Genomic DNA, 18244 nt, shown 5'->3' on the forward strand with positions numbered 1-18244 from the left:
TCCAGTTTACTGCTTTTTTTTCGGTGACATGAACAAGTTGAGAATATATTCCGTCTTGTTTTGTTTTATTTTTTTTTGTTGTACTTTGTTTTATTACAATACAGAACCTCAACTGAATTACTGTACTCCAGCATCAGCGTTTACAAATAAGTGGATGGCAATGGGTGGAGGGAAAATACACATTTCCTTATAGAGTATGCGGAGAAGAAAAAGCTCCTTTTTTCTGACAACGTTAAAATACCCACGGCTTTTGCCCACAAACCGAAAATGTTAAATGTTTGTCACCACTTTTACCAAATACTGTACATCATGTTATAATCATTTTTATATTTGTTCGACTCCACAATGCATTTTCCAATTCTGTTCAAAACGTTCAACATCCTACTCAGTGTAGTGTTACTGTTGCGTGAGTACCTGGTCAAGTAGCACCACAGAGGACTTGATTATCTCTCGCCACTTATGCAGCTCGGCGTCATGGAAACGCTGCTGGGCCTCAAGGAGCTGGGCCCACTCCATTTGGGTTTGAGGAAGTTTACTATGAACACAACAAAAACGTGCACACGCGCAACAACACACTTCAGCAATTGGCTCGGAACAGCATCTGAAGCATGGCCTCTATTCACAGAACTTGGCAAATGCTTTCATTTAGCCCAGAAGCTATTCAGGGGACTTAATGGGTTCCGGTGGCATAAGTCATTATTGAGTTATATGGGTTCATTTAGTCGTGGACAGCTTAGAGAATAAGTGCTGCATGCTTTATATAAACAGTGGGCGACATTCTTGACGTAGTGAATGAGCCTAGGAGTCTGTGATGAATTTTGAAACTTCTGTAGTTGTATTAGTGTCCCTTTTAGTATTTGTGCACGTGTGGTTGTGTGTGTGTGTGCAAACCTTTCGTGCAGCCGCAGACCTTGCCAGGTAGTTAAAGACTGTGCTGAGTACTCAAGCATCCACAGCTTGTAAAAGAGCATCATATTGAGGAACACCAGCAGGACCAGACTAAAGGTGCACAGGAAATTAAATACAATTCATTTACAAGAAGATATTTTGGATTGAGGTACACACTGCAAGAAAACAAATCTTACCCTACTGGCATACAACACTTTTTTGCAGTATAATATCTTATATATTTGATAGTGATTCTATGAATATTTTATCCGATTTTAAAGGGACAGAGTGTATGATATTGAAAGAGATAAAAAGCGCGAAATAAAAGAACAATAAGAACCTTTATACATTAAATTTTGGTGTCCAGCAGAATGTTGTTCTCATTTAAAATGTTCTTTTTTCTAATCTTGGTAGAAAATATTTTGTTAAACTAGTAAAAATACGTACCACCAGTCTTTGTTATTCTTATTTAAAGAATGTTTTACCTTCCATGAAACAAAATAAAAATATAAAAAAAAATAAAAATATACAGTGTTTAAGTGACAATTTTTGCCAAATAGGGAAGAATTTTTTTTTGCAGTGTGTTGTTTTTGGAGTTCTGTCAATTAGGGCTGCAACAAACAGCTGTTTTATTAATTGAAAACTCCATTATTTTGTCGATTAATAGAATAACCTATTAATGTTTTTCTTTCAATCAGAGCTATCTTAAACAAAAGATTTGTTCAATATGTAATTTTAGGAAACATCAATTCATACTAATTTTGTTACTTAGGTCAAGGCAAAACCATATCTCTTGAAAATAAACCACCAACAACTGTCACTAATTAGCAAATGAAACATGCACACATTAGGGGTGACTTATATGATTTGTTTTTAAATAAACTAAAAATGTGCTCAATTATCGACAAAAAATGGTCTTCAAGACAGAACAACAACATTTATTTTGTGATCATTTAATATTGAGTGATTGAACTTCAGAGGATTTTTGTTTTTTTATTCCCCAAATTAACATATGGATGATATAAATGGTTGGAGACTGATGTAAAATCTAATAGTTGACAATAAAGCAATCAATTGTTGCAGCTCTAATATGAGTTGACTTCTGTTGCAATGCAAAATGTACCTTAGACAGATCCTATGGTTGGCAATGAAACAAAAGAGAGAGGTGTTATAATCAACCGCATAATCTATTCTCATTCATTTAAACCAGATTGAAAGTTCTGGAAAACAAATAATAGAATTCTGATATCAGAAGTAATTCTTCATTGACATAAAACAAATCACCATTATTTGAAGACATCAGCCTACTTGAATCTTATAGCTACTTTTGGTAACAGATTGGCACGAAGTTTGATATGCATTCCTAAAATGACAAATTTCACGTTATTAATAGGTTGTAATTATTAGAAAATGAGTTGAAAAAGTCTCAGTCAACCAATAAAACATTATGACAGTTAGAAACCAAATTTCCATGGAAATTACAATGACATGTCACTGGTGAGCTTTTTTTCAGAACCTGTCTGTGGGGTACACAAGTGTTCTAATTTTTGACGTACGGCACCTTGTTGAAGACCCCTGCTCTACATTATTAGTATAATACTCAATAGTTCTGAGTTGTACTGAAGAGCTTATGCTGTAGTACAGTATTTTAGGATACCAGCAGGTGGTGGCAATTCACATTTTACAATAGCTGCCAGCTGTCTCGATGTTTTTTTTTTCGTATTGTATATTACTGTCATGATTGCTAACTCTGGTCACCTGGAGCAATCATGTGGGCGCCTTCTGATTGGCTGACGCTTCGTTCTTTAGAGTGCTGTGCCCAGACTTCTTCATCAGAGTATTACGATTGTAACTCTGTGTGACTCTCCTGATTGCCCGTTTCGTCTAAAACTCTGTTTACCTGTTTCTGCCTGCCTCCGACCCGACCTGCTTCTGTCCCACGCTACGATCTTCCCTCCAACCCCGGTAAACTCGACCTGCTTGACTTCCACCCTCCAATTGGACACCCGATCCGAAGCCTTCTTTCCGGCTCCGCTGTTGATGGCTGACAGCCATTTCGTCTCTCGCAAGCCCTGATCGCTTCCCTGAATAAATAAATGAAACGAATGTTCTGGGGTTTCCTGGTCTGTTCTGTTCTCCTGACAGATCTCAAGTCAAGCAGGTCGAGTTTACTGGGGCTGGAGAGAAGATCGTAGCTTTGAACGGAAGCGGGTTGGGTCGGAGGCAGGCATAAACAGGTAAACAGAGTTCTAGCGAAAACGGGCAATCAGGAGAGTCACACAGAGTTACAATCGTAATACTCTGACGAAGAAGTCTGGGCGCAGCGCGCTAAAGAACAAAGCGTCAGCCAATCAGAAGGCGCCCACATGATTGCTCCAGATGACCAGAGTTAGCAATCATGACAATTACGTGTCCTATGATTGTTTAGTTCATATTTCTCAGCATAACGATAATCTACGTACACGAAACTGATGATGAGCAGCAGTTTGGAGACGCTGTAGAGCGCCAAACTGCCCGTGAGGCGGCGGTGCTCCGGACTCTGATGTCGAGTTTGTGTGGACCCCGCCACTTGTTTGATTCGCTGAATTACTTCCTCGTCCGTTGGCGTGGTGACGGGACTGAGCGCTTCATCCAGATGCTGGCTTCGCGTGTGCGGTGTCGGCCGTTTTTTCCGCCTCACCGTTGCGTTTTTAACCACTTTGATTTTCGGGGAAAGCTGGTGGGCTTCGGTCTGGATCTCCTCCGTCTTTGATAGCTCCACCTCTGAGAAAGAGAAGGGAACATTGACCGACAATGTCTTCGACCATACATTGAATATCTTGAGTTAAATGTGAGTCAATATTACCACAGTTCATAATACAATGAATACAAAGAACAGTGACATGCGGTGAGGTTTGTGTCTGGTGAGGCACAGTAAGATTTACAAATAAAAGAACCTATATCTTAGTTACAGGGTTGGGTAGGGTTACTTTAACTTGATTACTTTCAATTACTTTAGGATTACTCCAATATATATATATATATATATATATATATATATATATATATATATATATATATATATATATATATATATATATATATATATATATATATATATATATATATATATATTTATTTATTTATTTTTTTCAGACAAAAATTTATTAAACAAACTGCAAGGTCCTAAAAACATGCTGATCCTAAGGGAAAAAAATAAATTTCTGTCAAAATAAAGCTTTTTATTCATTTCTGTAGATTTTTAGTTTTAACTTCTGTTGTTAGAGCTGTGAAACTTCTTTAATTACCCTGTAACTCATTATCATTCGGAAGAGTCTTTAACTCCCAAGTTAACTTTATGCAAATGTTTTATCTCATGAGTTAAAGCAAAATTAAAGCTTTAACACTACCCAAAATTGAGGTTAATACAAATATTAAAGCTTCAAGTTAGCATCTTGAGTTAAAGCATAATGGAAGCTTTAACTCCTCGTTTCGGATTTATCTTTCGAAAGCAATTATATCACAGTTCTTGGCAGAACAAAGCCGATATTTCTGAAAATATCCCAAAAAACTAAGAATGCACATAAACATTTGATTCATAAAAGTTTACCAAGTTGTCGAAAATTCTCCTCCAAGCCACTCCAGAAGTTTTTCTCGATGAAGCCTTTCACCAGCCCCCATGGCTGCTTCCTGTAGCGCAGTTCTGTTGATACCCTAGAGAGCAAATGGATTGAACCTCGCCTCACTCATGCTATCAAAAAGGCAACGAAAAAAGAAAATATATATACGGTAGTCCTACTTACCGTAAGCGACACTTGTTCTTGGCCACGCGGGTCAGCATGTAGCGGTTGAGCGTGTAGAAGTAGTCATGATAGGGGACGTCATGCGTGATGACCTCGGCGTCGATGATGTAACACTCGCTCTCCTGACTGGCCTTGTAAAGAGTCTGAAACATGCATTTTCCTTAAGTCAGTGGTGTGTTTTTAGATTAGATAAGAGATGGTCATACCTGCGTCTCCGTGACGGTTGCCGTCTTAGGGGCGAGAGGGTTTGAGAGTGAGATGGTGTACAAGATCTCCCTTGTCTGGTTCCCGGCCTCTTCTTTCTTCCAAGGATGGTAAACCACATCTGGACACATTTGCATGGCAGTCAATGGTTGGACTGCAGCATTGATGGCACAAACATTTTAACATTTTTGACGTTAGATTCTTTGTTTAACAAAGAGTAATAAACATCATTGGCTGCAGTCTGCTGAGGCTGAAGGACATTACCTGATTGCGATATTGCAATAGACCCATCAAAATTGTCATGATTACCAATTTGGATCAATTGTGCCTTCTCATTTGGTGCCAGCCGCTGCGGGCTATCTGATTGGCTACCTGTCCCTTTTTAAGCCCAGTCCTGTCACTCTCCTTTTGTCAGCCCGTCTGTGAACCTCTGTTCTTACAAGGCAAGCCTTTTTGACCCTGACTCCGGTCTTTGCACCCGTTTTTTTCCTCCTGTCCATTCCCGATCTCCCCGTTTGTCTCCGGCTACAACCTGTTTTTGATCCCGAACATGTCTGGTCTCCCGTCCCAGCTTACGACCTGTTTTTGATCCCGACCACGTTTTTGCTCTCCTGTCCCGGCTATCGACCTGTTTTCCGTACCCGCCATCTCCTACTACGGAAGATCCACTTCTGTGTTCGGATCCCGATTCGATTACGAGAGCGACTTCCTTCCCGCGTCCAGCTAGCACTGGAACGCGGGCGCTGCCCTTCCTCTGTCTGTTTAATAAACTTGTGGTTAACGCTACGCATTTGGGTCCTGATTCCATTCTCGTCATGACAAATCTTATAAGGGACTTTTCCAAACTGCCACCACCGCTTTGACCTGTTTCCCTCTGGCACCTGCTACAGGTCCCTTAAAACAACATTTAATAAGCTTTGACAATCACCACCGAGTGTGCCAAATTCTTGCACAGAAAATGGGTATTTAAATCTTATTTATCCACTTATTTTGCAGCTGACGATTCTCTCAACATGCACAGGAATTGCTGTTGCTAGTAAAAGTTATTGCACTATTTTTCATTGCACTATTATCACAATGCACTATCATTATGACTTGGGCCAATCTTCAAGTACTACCTTGTAAAATGTTTGCCTATTTACCCTTACATTCTTTTATCTTATTTTTCTAAATCTTCATTATGGGTTTATCCTGAAGTGTCACATCTAATCTTGTTGCAGACAATGTTCACTATGTTTCGATGAACAATAAAGACAATTCAATCCATTTCAATTCTGTTATATACATTTGGCTGATGGAAACAATTAAAATTCTCGAATGCAAACCTGAGAATCGGCGCTGCTCCATGAAATCGCTCATAAACTGTGACTCTGTAAAGAGGATATCATAGAGCTTGTCCACGCTAAACTTGTAGATCTCGTTGATGTACTGCCTCCCGTTCAGATCTTCCTGGAAGGCCTGAACCTCACCTGCCACAAAAACACATACAATTATATCTGACTCAATCCATTAAATCACGAATTATTGTTAAGGTTAAGCATGCAATTGCATCTGAACCATTTTTGGGTCAACTGTAAATGTAAATTTGTAAGTGAAATCACTGTCATTAACCCCAAAAAAATAAGTTACTTTTTTTTTTAGATCATTTAGCTTATTTTACATATAAAGCAATATTTTTTTTGCCAAAATGCAAATAATTTTTTTTATGGTTCACATTTGCCCACTGCAAATCGAAATTCTTTGCCCACTTGCAGAAAAGTTTGCTTGTTTTACATAAATTAAAAAAATCAAATACAAATTCTGTGATAAGATAAGAAAAAACTATATTAAAAAATTGTTATCTTTAAATAAATTAAGTTATTTTACCACTACGGGGCATTAAAAAAATTCACAATGCCCCTTAAATGTGAGCCATTCTCAAGACCCTAATCCTTAAATCTAGAAGATGGTAGATTATTTCACTCGTTTTGAGAAATGTTGTATTTTCCACTAACATTAGAAAATACATAAAATGAGCAAACCAATCTACTTGTTAATTCAAGCTTGATCCCTCTGAATAGAAATGTTCTAGTTTTACTGAAAAAATAAATAAAAAATCTAAAAAATTGAAAATTATATAATTTAAAATCAGCATATTATTCTGCCAATGGGGTAAAATTAGTTAATAATTAATTATCTTTTTAGCAGTTTGCTATTAATCCACTCTGCAAAAAAGTATAACCCCATTAGCAGGACATGTTGCTCATTTTTAATATTTTTTTTCCTTTTTTTTTAACAGTTATCGTAACTTGTTTTTGGTAAAAATAAAAAAATAATGGTTAATCAAATGTTTAAAATGAGCACAATATTCTGACAATTGGCTATTTTTTAAGCAGTTTGCTAGCGATTCCAGGTTCTACTGCAACAAAACATAACAAAAAACTATGTGCCAAATATATATATATATATATATATATATATATATATATATATATATATATATACATACATATATATAATAGTTATCTTCTGGCAGTGGGCAGGGGACACAGGGACAGACAATTCACTCGCTCATTCACACTTAGGGACAATTTGGACCAGCCAATTAACCTGACATGCATGTTTTTAGGAAGTAGGAGGAAACCGGAGTGCCCGGAGGAAACCCACGCAAGCACAGGGAGCACATGCAAACTCCACACAGAAAGGCTGCGGTAGCTGGACTTGAACCCTGAACCTCTGCAACATGGGGCTGCGCGCTAACTACCCAGCCGCCGTTTCACCATTTCTTGTTTTATTTAAGCAAAAAAATTATAATTCATTCATTCATGTAAAAATATTCCCAAATATAACAAACATTGTTTATGCCAATTGGGTTAGAATTAATTTGTGTTTCCTTGCCCTCATATAAGTTTCAGATCAGGTGATGTTGTAGATCTGGTTTTAGAATTTTTGTGATTAAGGGCTTGACTTTATTATTATTATTATAGAAATATTTGACAAAAACAAAAAAAGATTCTATCGTTATTAGAAAAAAAATCTTCAAATAGGCAAAAAACGTGAGTGGCCGTCCAAGAATACTACATTGTCTTTTAGGTAATAGGAAAACTACCTAGAGATACATTGTCAAAGCTTTTAGACAATCACAAAAATGTCAAGGTTCATGTAATACAGGGGTGTCAAATTCATTATACAGAGGGCCAGAACTAAAACCACACCTTTGGTCGCGGGCCGAACAGGATTCTTATTTATTGAATACAGAAAAACTTTCCTTTAAAAAAAAAAAACATAAATATGAATTTAAAACAGTCAGAAATATTATTCCAGAATAAACAAATTTAAAGATTAAATGAATAAAAAATTGTTGCTCTCCATAAAAATATCTCCTGTCAAAAATATACTAATTGAAAATATGCAAAAACAGAAATATAAATAAAATTTGTGCTTTTCATTTTGGTAATTTGCTTTGGTAGTCTTCTTTACCTTTTCAACCTTCTGTATCTTTTCTCTGGATTCAAGTTTTTCAGCTTACTCTGAAGTTTTGTCTTGTAGTGCCGTTTTACATTAAATTCCTTAATTACGGCCACAAAAGTTCCACATATAAGACACACTGGTTTTCTCAGTCATTGTGGTTTTTAGCATCCAAGTATAGTTTGAAAGTTATCAGCGTTTCATAGACCCATGCCATTATAGTAAATGTAGATAAAATGATTTCACGGGCCAGATATAATTGTACGCCGGGACGGATGTGGCCCGCGGGCCGTGAGTTTGACATCTGTGACGTAATCTGTCCTTTACACTAACCCTCATCGTGTGTCTCCGAAGAGTCGCTAAGCTCGGTGGGGATGTCTTCGTTGTCGTTGAAGTCGAGCGATGGCGAGGGGACGGGGCCCCCAATCCCGCTGCCACCATTGTTTTTCTCCTCGACCAGCAGTGGCACGGCAAGCAGTTCCCCGTCTGGTAGGCAGTCTGTGAAATCGTCTGTGGCGAGGTCGAACTTGCGTGCGACACCACAAAGAGGGTCTTTTATAAGAATGTGAAATACTAAGAATAAGTGACAAATGTGAAAATGCCAAGCTTACCGTGATGGGTGTGTCATGGTTGGCCGTGCGGTCGATGGTGTTGTTTGGTACGACCTTCTTGTGAAGAAGAGGTGGACTTCCTTCAGGTTTGACCTCTGCGCTGCTTTTGGACAAGTTGTCGTTGTTTATTTCGTTCTCTTCATTTGGAATCTCTTCACTGAACCTGAAGAAAGCACAAAAGCGTAGAATTTGAATTAATTCCAAATGTTGATATTTATCATCAGTGTTTGGAATAACGAGTTACGTAAAGGCGTGATTTTTCAGTTAAGAGGTACATACATACATACCACAGCCATATCCCCCTAGTGGGAGGTCATTTCTGACTCTTTTTGGGAGATTGATTCAGAGGAGGGGATTCCCAGCCCCATCACTCATCCCAACTGAGGTGTTGGGAGTCATTAGGTGACCAAACCCCCCAATTAAAACCCCTAATGCTGAACGCCAAGCAGGAAGGCAACGGGTACCAATGTTTAAGTCTTAGGTGTGACTCGGCTGAGGCTTGAACCACAACCTCCCAGTTTCGGGGCGGGCGCCATACCCCCAAGGCCACCGAGCTGGTAGTAAAGGGGTAATCTAATTAAATACTTTTTTCTGCCGTTACAATGCAGATATCGTTACTGACGGTCAAAAGCAGTGTGTTACTCTAGCACACCTTATGCTGTTTACATCAGCACGTTTTTTCGCTCTCCTCCATGTTTTTTAAGTCACGTGTTTTGGGATCATAGTTGCATAGTGCTTACAAAAACACTACCTACTAATGCACTAAAAGAAAAGGCGAATTGGTGGTGCGACAACCTACTCGTGTTGGCTGCTATTGGTGTGTGAGTGTGTGTGTGAATGGGTAAGTGCGAAGCACATTGTAAAGCGCTTTGGGAGGTCTTCATTGACTTGAAAAGCACTATATTACCATTTACTTAGATAACCATCTCTTGGAGGTGGGAGCCAGCTACCCACCAATGGAGAGCCAGATCCCTTCGAGACGCTATTTGTAATATAATATAATATAATCTGCCTTGTTTTCTCTCTCACTGTACTATGGCCATTAGAAGGCAGTGATACTTCATCAGGAAAGAGTAACGATATATTAAAAAGAGCTGTGAGCAGCACCTTTAGAGACCAATCCCCTTTCATAGTGGAAATTAGAAAAACAAAATCAAATATGATTAAATTACAAATAAAAAGTATAAACAAGACTATGGTCAATACAATCTTTTTACAACACAATTTCTGTCATGATGACTGATTAGTTTCACCTGTGCCCGCTTGTTTGTGCTGCGGGCAACCTGATTGGTTCCCCGTCCTATTTAAGCTCAGTCCTTTCACTTGCCTGTGAAAGTTCGTCAGCAAACCTCTGTTTTCTACAAGCCAAGCACTTTGACTCTGACTCCGGTCTGTCCCGCTTTTTTCACCCGTTTTCCAACCGCCTGTTCCTGATTTCCCCGTTTGTCTCCGGCTCCGAGCTGTTTTTTGATCCCGCCCCGGCTTACAACCCTCTTGTTCCCGACCACGTTTTGCTCTCTTGTCCCGGCCATCGAACTGTTTTTTCCGTCCTCGACACCATGATCTCCCGCTCCTGAAGTTCCACTTCCAAATTCGGTACACGTTCCGATTCTGTGATCAGGCTTGCTTCCTGCGTCCAGCGAGTACCGGGCGCTGTCTTTCCTCTTTATCTCTATAAACTTGTGGTTAATGTTACGTATCTGGGTCCTAATTCTGTTCTTGTCGTGACCATTTTTATTTTGTTTTTGTCTTTTTCAGCCAAATATAAACCTACGTTGTAATTGTAAAAAGGACTGCTCATACAAAAGTTGCATTGGTTTGTTTTTTGACCACAGTCTTAAGTTGATTCAACTTGCACAGCCCGTAGAGCGTGTATCTCACTTCAGCTTGACGCGAGGCAGTACAACAGAAAAAAACAATCCTTGTAAAACAGAATTAAACACAGCTCTCTTGCTTTTAATTTCCAAACACACTTCCCACTTCCCAGTCGTTACAATCTCTTCAATAAGTGCAAATGAACGGAGCGGAACAGCGCTCGTTAATGCCCTCGCTGTGAATCTAAATACGTGCCCCCGTAAACAGCTTTTAATCAATCGGTGTGTAATTTGGATAATTACTTGCAACCTTAGCAACCGACTTCACTGCCGTTCGGACACGCTTACCCCCAGGGTTGGATCCTGGAACATAATTACTTTACCCGGTAACATTTGCTAGAACACTTTATTAATTTTGTCATTACTATATGGTGCATTACTGCGTTATTCAGTGTATTACAATGTCCTCTAACAGACGATTTCTCATGCAATACACATATGTAACGGGGGTAATAATAACTTTTGTTTTATTGAAATTCCTGCTGAAATATGTTGTATAGTTTCTGTATAGGTGTCCTGCAATGATGAGTCCAACAGTGCCACCTGCTGGTATGTGGTAAGGTTTGGTTTGGCTTTAGACTTTGCGACAGGAAGGTGGGGTTTTTTGGCAGTCTACAACGAGCTGCCAACCGTACGACACGATCTTTTGGTGCTTCGCAAAAAGTTAATTTTAAACATTAAAACCACAGCTGACAATTCTCTCAACATGCACAGGAATTTGATTGATGTTGTCAAGCTGTTTGGATTTATTTTCGTTTTGTTTCTGTCCCCTTTTATGTTAGTTTTGCCGGACGTTGCATAATGTGCTAAAATGCTAATTCCCCTTATAGAGATCAAAGCCAGCAGAGAAGCTTACCACGTGTTGTGTTGTGACTCATTCCTTTGCAGGCAAATTGTACCCGTTTTTATACTCATTATTGTTATTATTTCTATTTTCTTATATATATATATATATATATATATATATATATAAAGGATGATGTTGGTTGAAATTCAAAGAAAAATATGTTGAATTCATTGTAAACGTTAAAAAAAAACACTATTTGATCTCTTGTTAAAGGTATCTTGTTAAAATGGATGTAAAAATGTATTGTGACGGTTGATATTCTAAAATGTATTTTATGTAAACTTTGATATGCTCTTTGATATGTTTTGGGCAGTCTACAACGAGCTGCCAACGAGATCAAAGCCAGCAGAGAAGCTTACCGCGTGTTGTATTGTGACTCATTCATTTGCAGCAACTATGATAAAAACCTCATCATCCAGTCCAGCATGAATGTGGATATTTGGTGGGACAGATACACCGCGGTTACACACTTGATCCCTTACAAAATTAATTGAAGGGTGGGCATTTTTACAAAATACCACTGAATACAGTTAAGGTGGCGTTGTCTCAAACGTAGTGTACAAAAACGCTGACTGTCTCCTCAAAGATATTCTCTCTACCTAAATAGCCTCCTCAAAGCTGAAATTACAATTTGCCAATGGTTGGCAGTGTGTGGGGAAGAATGGGAGGCTTATACAGGAACAACAAACCAAGCAAAAATCAATGGGGCGGACATGAACACAGAATTTACGATAAAGCTGTGATGAATTTAGGTCTTTTTTGTAAAAATAATTTCGCAATACAGTAATCATTCACTCATTCCTGCTTCAATAACGCTGGTTTACTGTTTTGCGGATTTTGAATTGAACTGTCTTCATTCTCTTTATATCTATGTATCGGGCATCGTGTTCTGCAGCAGACAGCACACAGCAAATGCTATCACAGGGGCAGGTTGTATGTGTGTGTGTTGGATGGGTTTGACTGCCTGCTTCCACGACTGTGATGTCAGAGTGGGGGGGCCAACAAGTCAATGTGGCCACCCAGAAAAAACTGGAAAGCATGGTGACAGCAGGCTTCTTGTGGCTCATTACATTGAAAAAAAAATAATCAATTAAATCTGACTCTGGGGAAAGTCAGAAGAGCGTAAAGAAATGTTGATCACTAGCGGGTGCTCAGTGGATTATTATCAGGTTCGAGAAGGGACTACTAGGGTAACAATTCTCCTAAACCCCAAGCCGGCAGATCCATTATACATAAGAATAATGGAGCTACAACTCGTGGGAAACGGCTACATTTGGGACTGTTGCACTTATTGAGGTAAAATTTTGGACTATTTGATAAAGTTTCAGGAGCAGGTCAGGTAACTTAAAATTAGTTTTACCTGGTTATATCAGTATCAGAAATTATTTTCCCCCCATTTTATTAACACTCCACTTATTGAAACATAAATATTTTGTTTGTTTGTTGTACATGATTCAATTGTTTGTTTGTTTGTACATGATTCAGATTGAATCGTTTCTTGTACATGATTCAATTGTTTGTTTGTTTGTACATGATTCAAATTGAATCGTTTCTCCGGCGCCGTCACGAATGGCAGCCACTCCAGCAGCTCCCGTGTTATTTTCGATTGTTCTCAGTTATTTTCGATTGTTCTCAGCTTAGGGATGCTGCTGGAAAAGTGAATTTCCCTTCAGGGATGAATAAAGTATCTATCTATCTATCTATCTATTCACCTCTCTCTATCCAAGAATAGCCAGCTAGCCAGCTGCTCTCTAAATCATCTTGAGGTAAGTTTAACCATTGGGGACTTGAATAAAAGGGCCTCGCTACTTTGCAGATTTTCACTTATTCCGGGGGGTTCTGGTCTCTATTAACTGCGATAACCGAGGGATTACTGTACACCATGCCTGGAGAAAAAAATATGACGTCTTGGACAGTACCCAGAAATGGAGGAGATCTTTGAGTGGTTTAAAGCCCGGAGACAAAATGCTTATGGAGTGTCTTGCCTAAGTGTTCGTTCCACGCGAGCATATATGGTAATTCGTAACTACATATTTATTTTTTGTCACAGTTGCCATGGCGCCCAATTGGCCCCGCCTGTGTGGCGCCAGCTGCAGCTTGTTGACAGATTGGCTCCCTGTCAGTATTTAAACTCTGCCCTGTCAGTCCCCTTTTGTCGGTCCGTCTGTGAATCTCTGTTTTTACACGGCAAGCCCTTTTTCACCTATCCCGTTTTTTTAGCTCCTGTTTGTCTCCCGCTACGATCTGTTTTGATCTCGACCACGTCTGCTCTCCCGTCCCGAATTACGACCTGTTTTGATCTAGACCGCGTCTGTTCTCCCGTCCCGAATAATGATCCGTTTTTGATCTCGACCACGTCTACTCTCCTCTCCTGGCTTTTGATTTGTTTCCGATCCCGACCAGGTTTTTGCTCTTCTATCCCGGTTACTGACCCGTTTTTTCCGTTCCCGTCACCACCATTGCTCTCCACGGAAGTCCCACTTCCGCGTTCTTCTAATAAAACTTGTGAGAAACGTTACGCGAGTGGGTCCTTTTTCCCTTCTGGTCCTGACAACTTTTTGGTGTCATTAATTTAGGGGCTAACAGAGTTACTTATTAAATGAAGTAATTAGTAACTTTTACTAAATAGTATTTTTCAGTAAGACGCCAAACATTGCTCACCCCATGGTGTTAAAGTCATCATCGGGGTGTACGTAGTCTTCATCGTCGCTGGTCAGGCCCAGCTCGTTGCCGTAGCACTGATGGACAAAATGCCACAGCTCTTTGGGGCACAGCGGCTGAGGAAAAAACATACAACACGGAAATGACTTATTACGCAGTGTATTTCACTTGACGTTCTCAGGTAGATGAAAGCACCATCTAGAGCAGGGATGTCAAACTCAATTGCACAAGAGGCCAAAATTCAAAACACACTTAAGGTTGCGGGCCAACCAGGATAAACATTTATTGAACACACTTAAACTGAATGAATAAATATGAATAAAAACAGACAAGAATATTAAATTTAAATCACTTGTATAGTATTTAGTATTTTGCTGTAAATAAAAATATCTTGTTAAATTATACAACTTAGAACTCTTAACTTTGAAAACAGCCACAGCTTCTATTCGGATTTCAGTAAAAAAAATACTACAAATTCCACTTGTCCAGGAAGCGGCGGCCTTACAGTCACTTTCCTTTTTTTTTGGTCCACATGTCAGAAATATGCTGGGCTAAAATTCTCACAGAAAATAAAGGGCCAAAAAAATGGTCATTATTTTTTTTTTTAACATTTTTGGGGTAAAAATGTAGTTTATAGTGTGGTCATCATTACTGGCAGGCCACATATTATCAATTTAATAGCAGCCCAAATTAAGCTTAGGGGATAATTGGCTGAAAACATTAGTTTTTTTCAAAGGGTATCTGACTGAAACAAACCTTAGAATTAAATCGGGAGTTCAGTTAGTAATTTCACTTTTAAGATAAATGTTTTTACCTTGTCAAGCAGCGCGTTTTGCCAAAGTCTGAACATCATCATGTATGTCCGGTCTCTGGCTCCAAAGGATGTGAAAAAGTGCTGTTGAAAGAAATATTTGATGAGGTATGGAGCTGATAAACCACATATTCTTAAGGGTAAAAAGCATAACTCAGTGACAAGGCTCGGGCAATCAACACTTTCATTTCTTTTGTAAAATCCTCAGATTAAGAAGAAACATTGAAAAAAATGCCCATTTGATGTTCACGGGGTTTCATTTTGTCATTTTATTCCAATCTGGCTTTCAGGACGGCTTTTGTTTTTTTGTGTTTGGCCCCCCCAAAAAAATCATACCTTCTCATTGTCAGTGCAGACCTGGATGGCATTGGGAATGAGGCGGGCGGTCTTTTCCTTCGTCATGGAGCAGATGTCCTTTAACCGCACTGTTAGCTGTACATGTGAAGATGCCAAACAAGCAAAGTTTTAAGTGAAAAAACAAAATAGCAGCTTTGACAGCTAAAGGAGTCTTATGTTAAAACGGTAAAAAGTAGCGTATCCCCCATCTTGTTTGGTATTAGCCGCACAATGTGTGCTCTATTGTGCGCAACAGGAAAGGGCCCAATTTTATATTTGAAAATAAGCATGTCATTGTTTAGTATATTTGAACTTTTTTGGGTGATCAGCTAAGTGACTGTAACGTTCATTGATATCAGTAGGTGGCAGCAGATGGATATAATTTATTAAAAATTTTAAATACTAGATCTGGGTGATTAACGCGAAAGCCCCATAGTGCAGAGGTTCAGGGTTCACATCCAGCGACCAGCCTTCCTGTGCGGAGTTTGCATGTTCTCCTTGTGCTTGCATGGGTTACCACAGGGGACTCCGGTCTCCTTCCACATTCCAAAAACATGCGTGTCAGGTTGATTGGCGGGCAACCACTTCCCGAGGATAGCTGGAAAGGGCTCCAGCACCCCCGTGACCCTACTGAGGATAAGCGGTGCAGATAATGAATATTTAATATTGTTGTCTGGTATGAGCGAGAGCAAGTGATACATGGCACAGCGTGACGACAGGATGGCGCCTATCTAGGTGGGGATTCCACAGTGTAAAATAAGTTTCTCGACCTATGTTATAAAAGAAATTGAGATTGGTATAATAGTTCATTTATTTTTGGCTAGTGTTCAAATCAATGTTGTTGTTTTTTTTCACTGGAAGACCGTTTTTTTGGAACACTAGCATGTACTAAATATGACACACTTTCGTTTAATATTGCACTGCAAATTAAAAAAAAAAATCCTGATTTTAATATTCTTATTTTACAAGAAAATAAAACACAAATTTTTTTTATAATGAAGTAAAAACATTGTTCCACCGGCAGATCATTTTTTGCTTATTTAACCTTTTATTTTTTTTTTATTTTCTAGAAAAAACTTGCAAAACAGTTAAAAAATATGGCAAAGTCCCAAATTACAGCAAAATTATGACCCGTAATGAATTACATGTATTACCTTCTTTCTTCATAGTGACCACAACGGATAAGAAAAACTATAAAACTAAATATGAATAAAATTATGGCTCACAACACGTGGTAAGCTTTCTCTCCTGGCTTTGATCTCCGGCAAAACTAACATAAAATGCGACGGAAACAAAATTAAAATAAATCCAAACAGCTTGCCAATATCATTTTTGCCGTTCCATGTATTCCGTTACTCCCCAAGTCTGCACAAAATTTAGTCATTTTATTCATATTTAGTTTCTTTTGTCTTTTATTAGCATATTTGGTATTGGAGTAATCCAAAAGTAATTGAAAGTAATCCAGTTAAAGTAACCCTACCCAACCCTGAACAGAGTCAATTACAAAAATGCATAAAACACTAAATTTAATGTCACCGCTTGCTGTTAATATTGCTTTCTGTCTTTTATTAATGTACTTAACCTGCTGCGTGAACACTACTGAATCAATTTCTACTGCTACCACGTTAAGTGTGCCTTTTGGCGGCAATTGAGTGTGCTGTGTTCACACTCGCAATGGCGCCATAAGACATTTACTCTGTGCCAAGTTCCTTGCCTCTGAAAAAAATAACTCACACTCTTTAAGACTTGGATCAAGAATAACCCAAATTAGGTCAAAATTGAGAAGGATAATGCACAATTTATCTCAATTTGATCCAACTTTTTAGGATGTTTTGTGCAAAATAATATTTTTTTTAGACAGAAGAAGGCACTTTTTTTGGTATTGTTTTAAAGAGACCAAAAATCTAATTAATTAGTTATTTTGCACAAACAACCCAATCTATTGGGTTGTATGAAACTAAATTGATGGGTATTGTGGTTTTAAAACACCCAAAGTTGGACTGTAAATTTAAAAGTCTACTTTTGGGCGTTGTTTGAAATAACAAAGCTACTTAAAATGAACAAATATCTGGTAGGTCGGTTAAAGAAATGAGGATCTTTCCGGGTGTTATTCTAAAAAAAATAATCCCCAAGTCATTTCAAACCGGATGGCGTAAATTTTATCAGTCTGTTTTTACAAATAGACTCATTTAGGAGTGTTGTAATATTGAATTTGTCACTTCATGTATAATCATGATTGAGTAATTTCTTCATTGATAACTTTATTTTATTTTATTATTTCAGTCATTTATAATCCTTTCACTTATCTAACCATGATCAACAAACCTTAATGATTATTCATTCATTTGAGTGTCTTAAAATATCAATCGTTATTCGGTCTCTACACTTTTTAAAGTGTTTTTTCAGGTTTGCGGTAAGGAGAAGTGCAGTACTTGCTGTACCTGGTTTAGACACAGGGCTCGTGTGAAGTAGAATTTTTTTAATGTGTTTAAAGTGGGGCGGCAGTAGCTTAGGAGGTAAAGCGCTCGTCTTGGGATCAAGGGAATCCCGGCTCGTCCGTGTTACATGTCGGAGTGTCCTTGGGTAAGACACTGAACCGCTAATACCCCCAATGAGCAGGTTAGTGCCTTACATGGCTGCAAGGCCGCTATTGCGGAATGTGGAGCACATTGTATAGCGCTTTGGGAAGTCATTGACTTGAAAAGCGCTATATAAATGCAGATCATTTCATTTCATTTAATTTCAAAGTTTTGTTTTTGTCATAGCCCGCCCTCCTAGTATAA

The 18244-nt window shown here is 38.6% G+C and overlaps 1 protein-coding gene across 7 annotated transcripts in view; it reads right to left on the bottom strand.

Annotated features, from left to right (window-relative positions):
* Nucleotides 1–18244, bottom strand: part of gramd1bb (GRAM domain containing 1Bb) — a 114369-nt gene that overhangs the window by 9242 nt on the left and 86883 nt on the right. For all 7 annotated transcript variants that reach the window (XM_088345058.1, XM_088345059.1, XM_088345055.1 and 4 more), the window contains 12 exons: nt 15462–15557; nt 15129–15209; nt 14315–14430; nt 8933–9095; nt 8655–8847; nt 6200–6343; nt 4877–4995; nt 4671–4813; nt 4478–4581; nt 3351–3651; nt 892–999; nt 415–535 (listed from right to left, as the gene is read on the bottom strand). In XM_088345058.1, coding sequence (XP_088201184.1) covers nt 415–535; nt 892–999; nt 3351–3651; nt 4478–4581; nt 4671–4813; nt 4877–4995; nt 6200–6343; nt 8655–8847; nt 8933–9095; nt 14315–14430; nt 15129–15209; nt 15462–15557 — 1689 coding nt within the window. The remainder of the gene's footprint in view (nt 1–414; nt 536–891; nt 1000–3350; nt 3652–4477; nt 4582–4670; nt 4814–4876; nt 4996–6199; nt 6344–8654; nt 8848–8932; nt 9096–14314; nt 14431–15128; nt 15210–15461; nt 15558–18244) is intronic.

This window comes from Urocampus carinirostris, chromosome 10, assembly GCF_059441175.1.
Source record: "Urocampus carinirostris isolate Australia breed hairy pipefish chromosome 10, RoL_Ucar_1.0, whole genome shotgun sequence".
Classification (NCBI taxonomy): Eukaryota; Metazoa; Chordata; class Actinopteri; order Syngnathiformes; family Syngnathidae; genus Urocampus; species Urocampus carinirostris.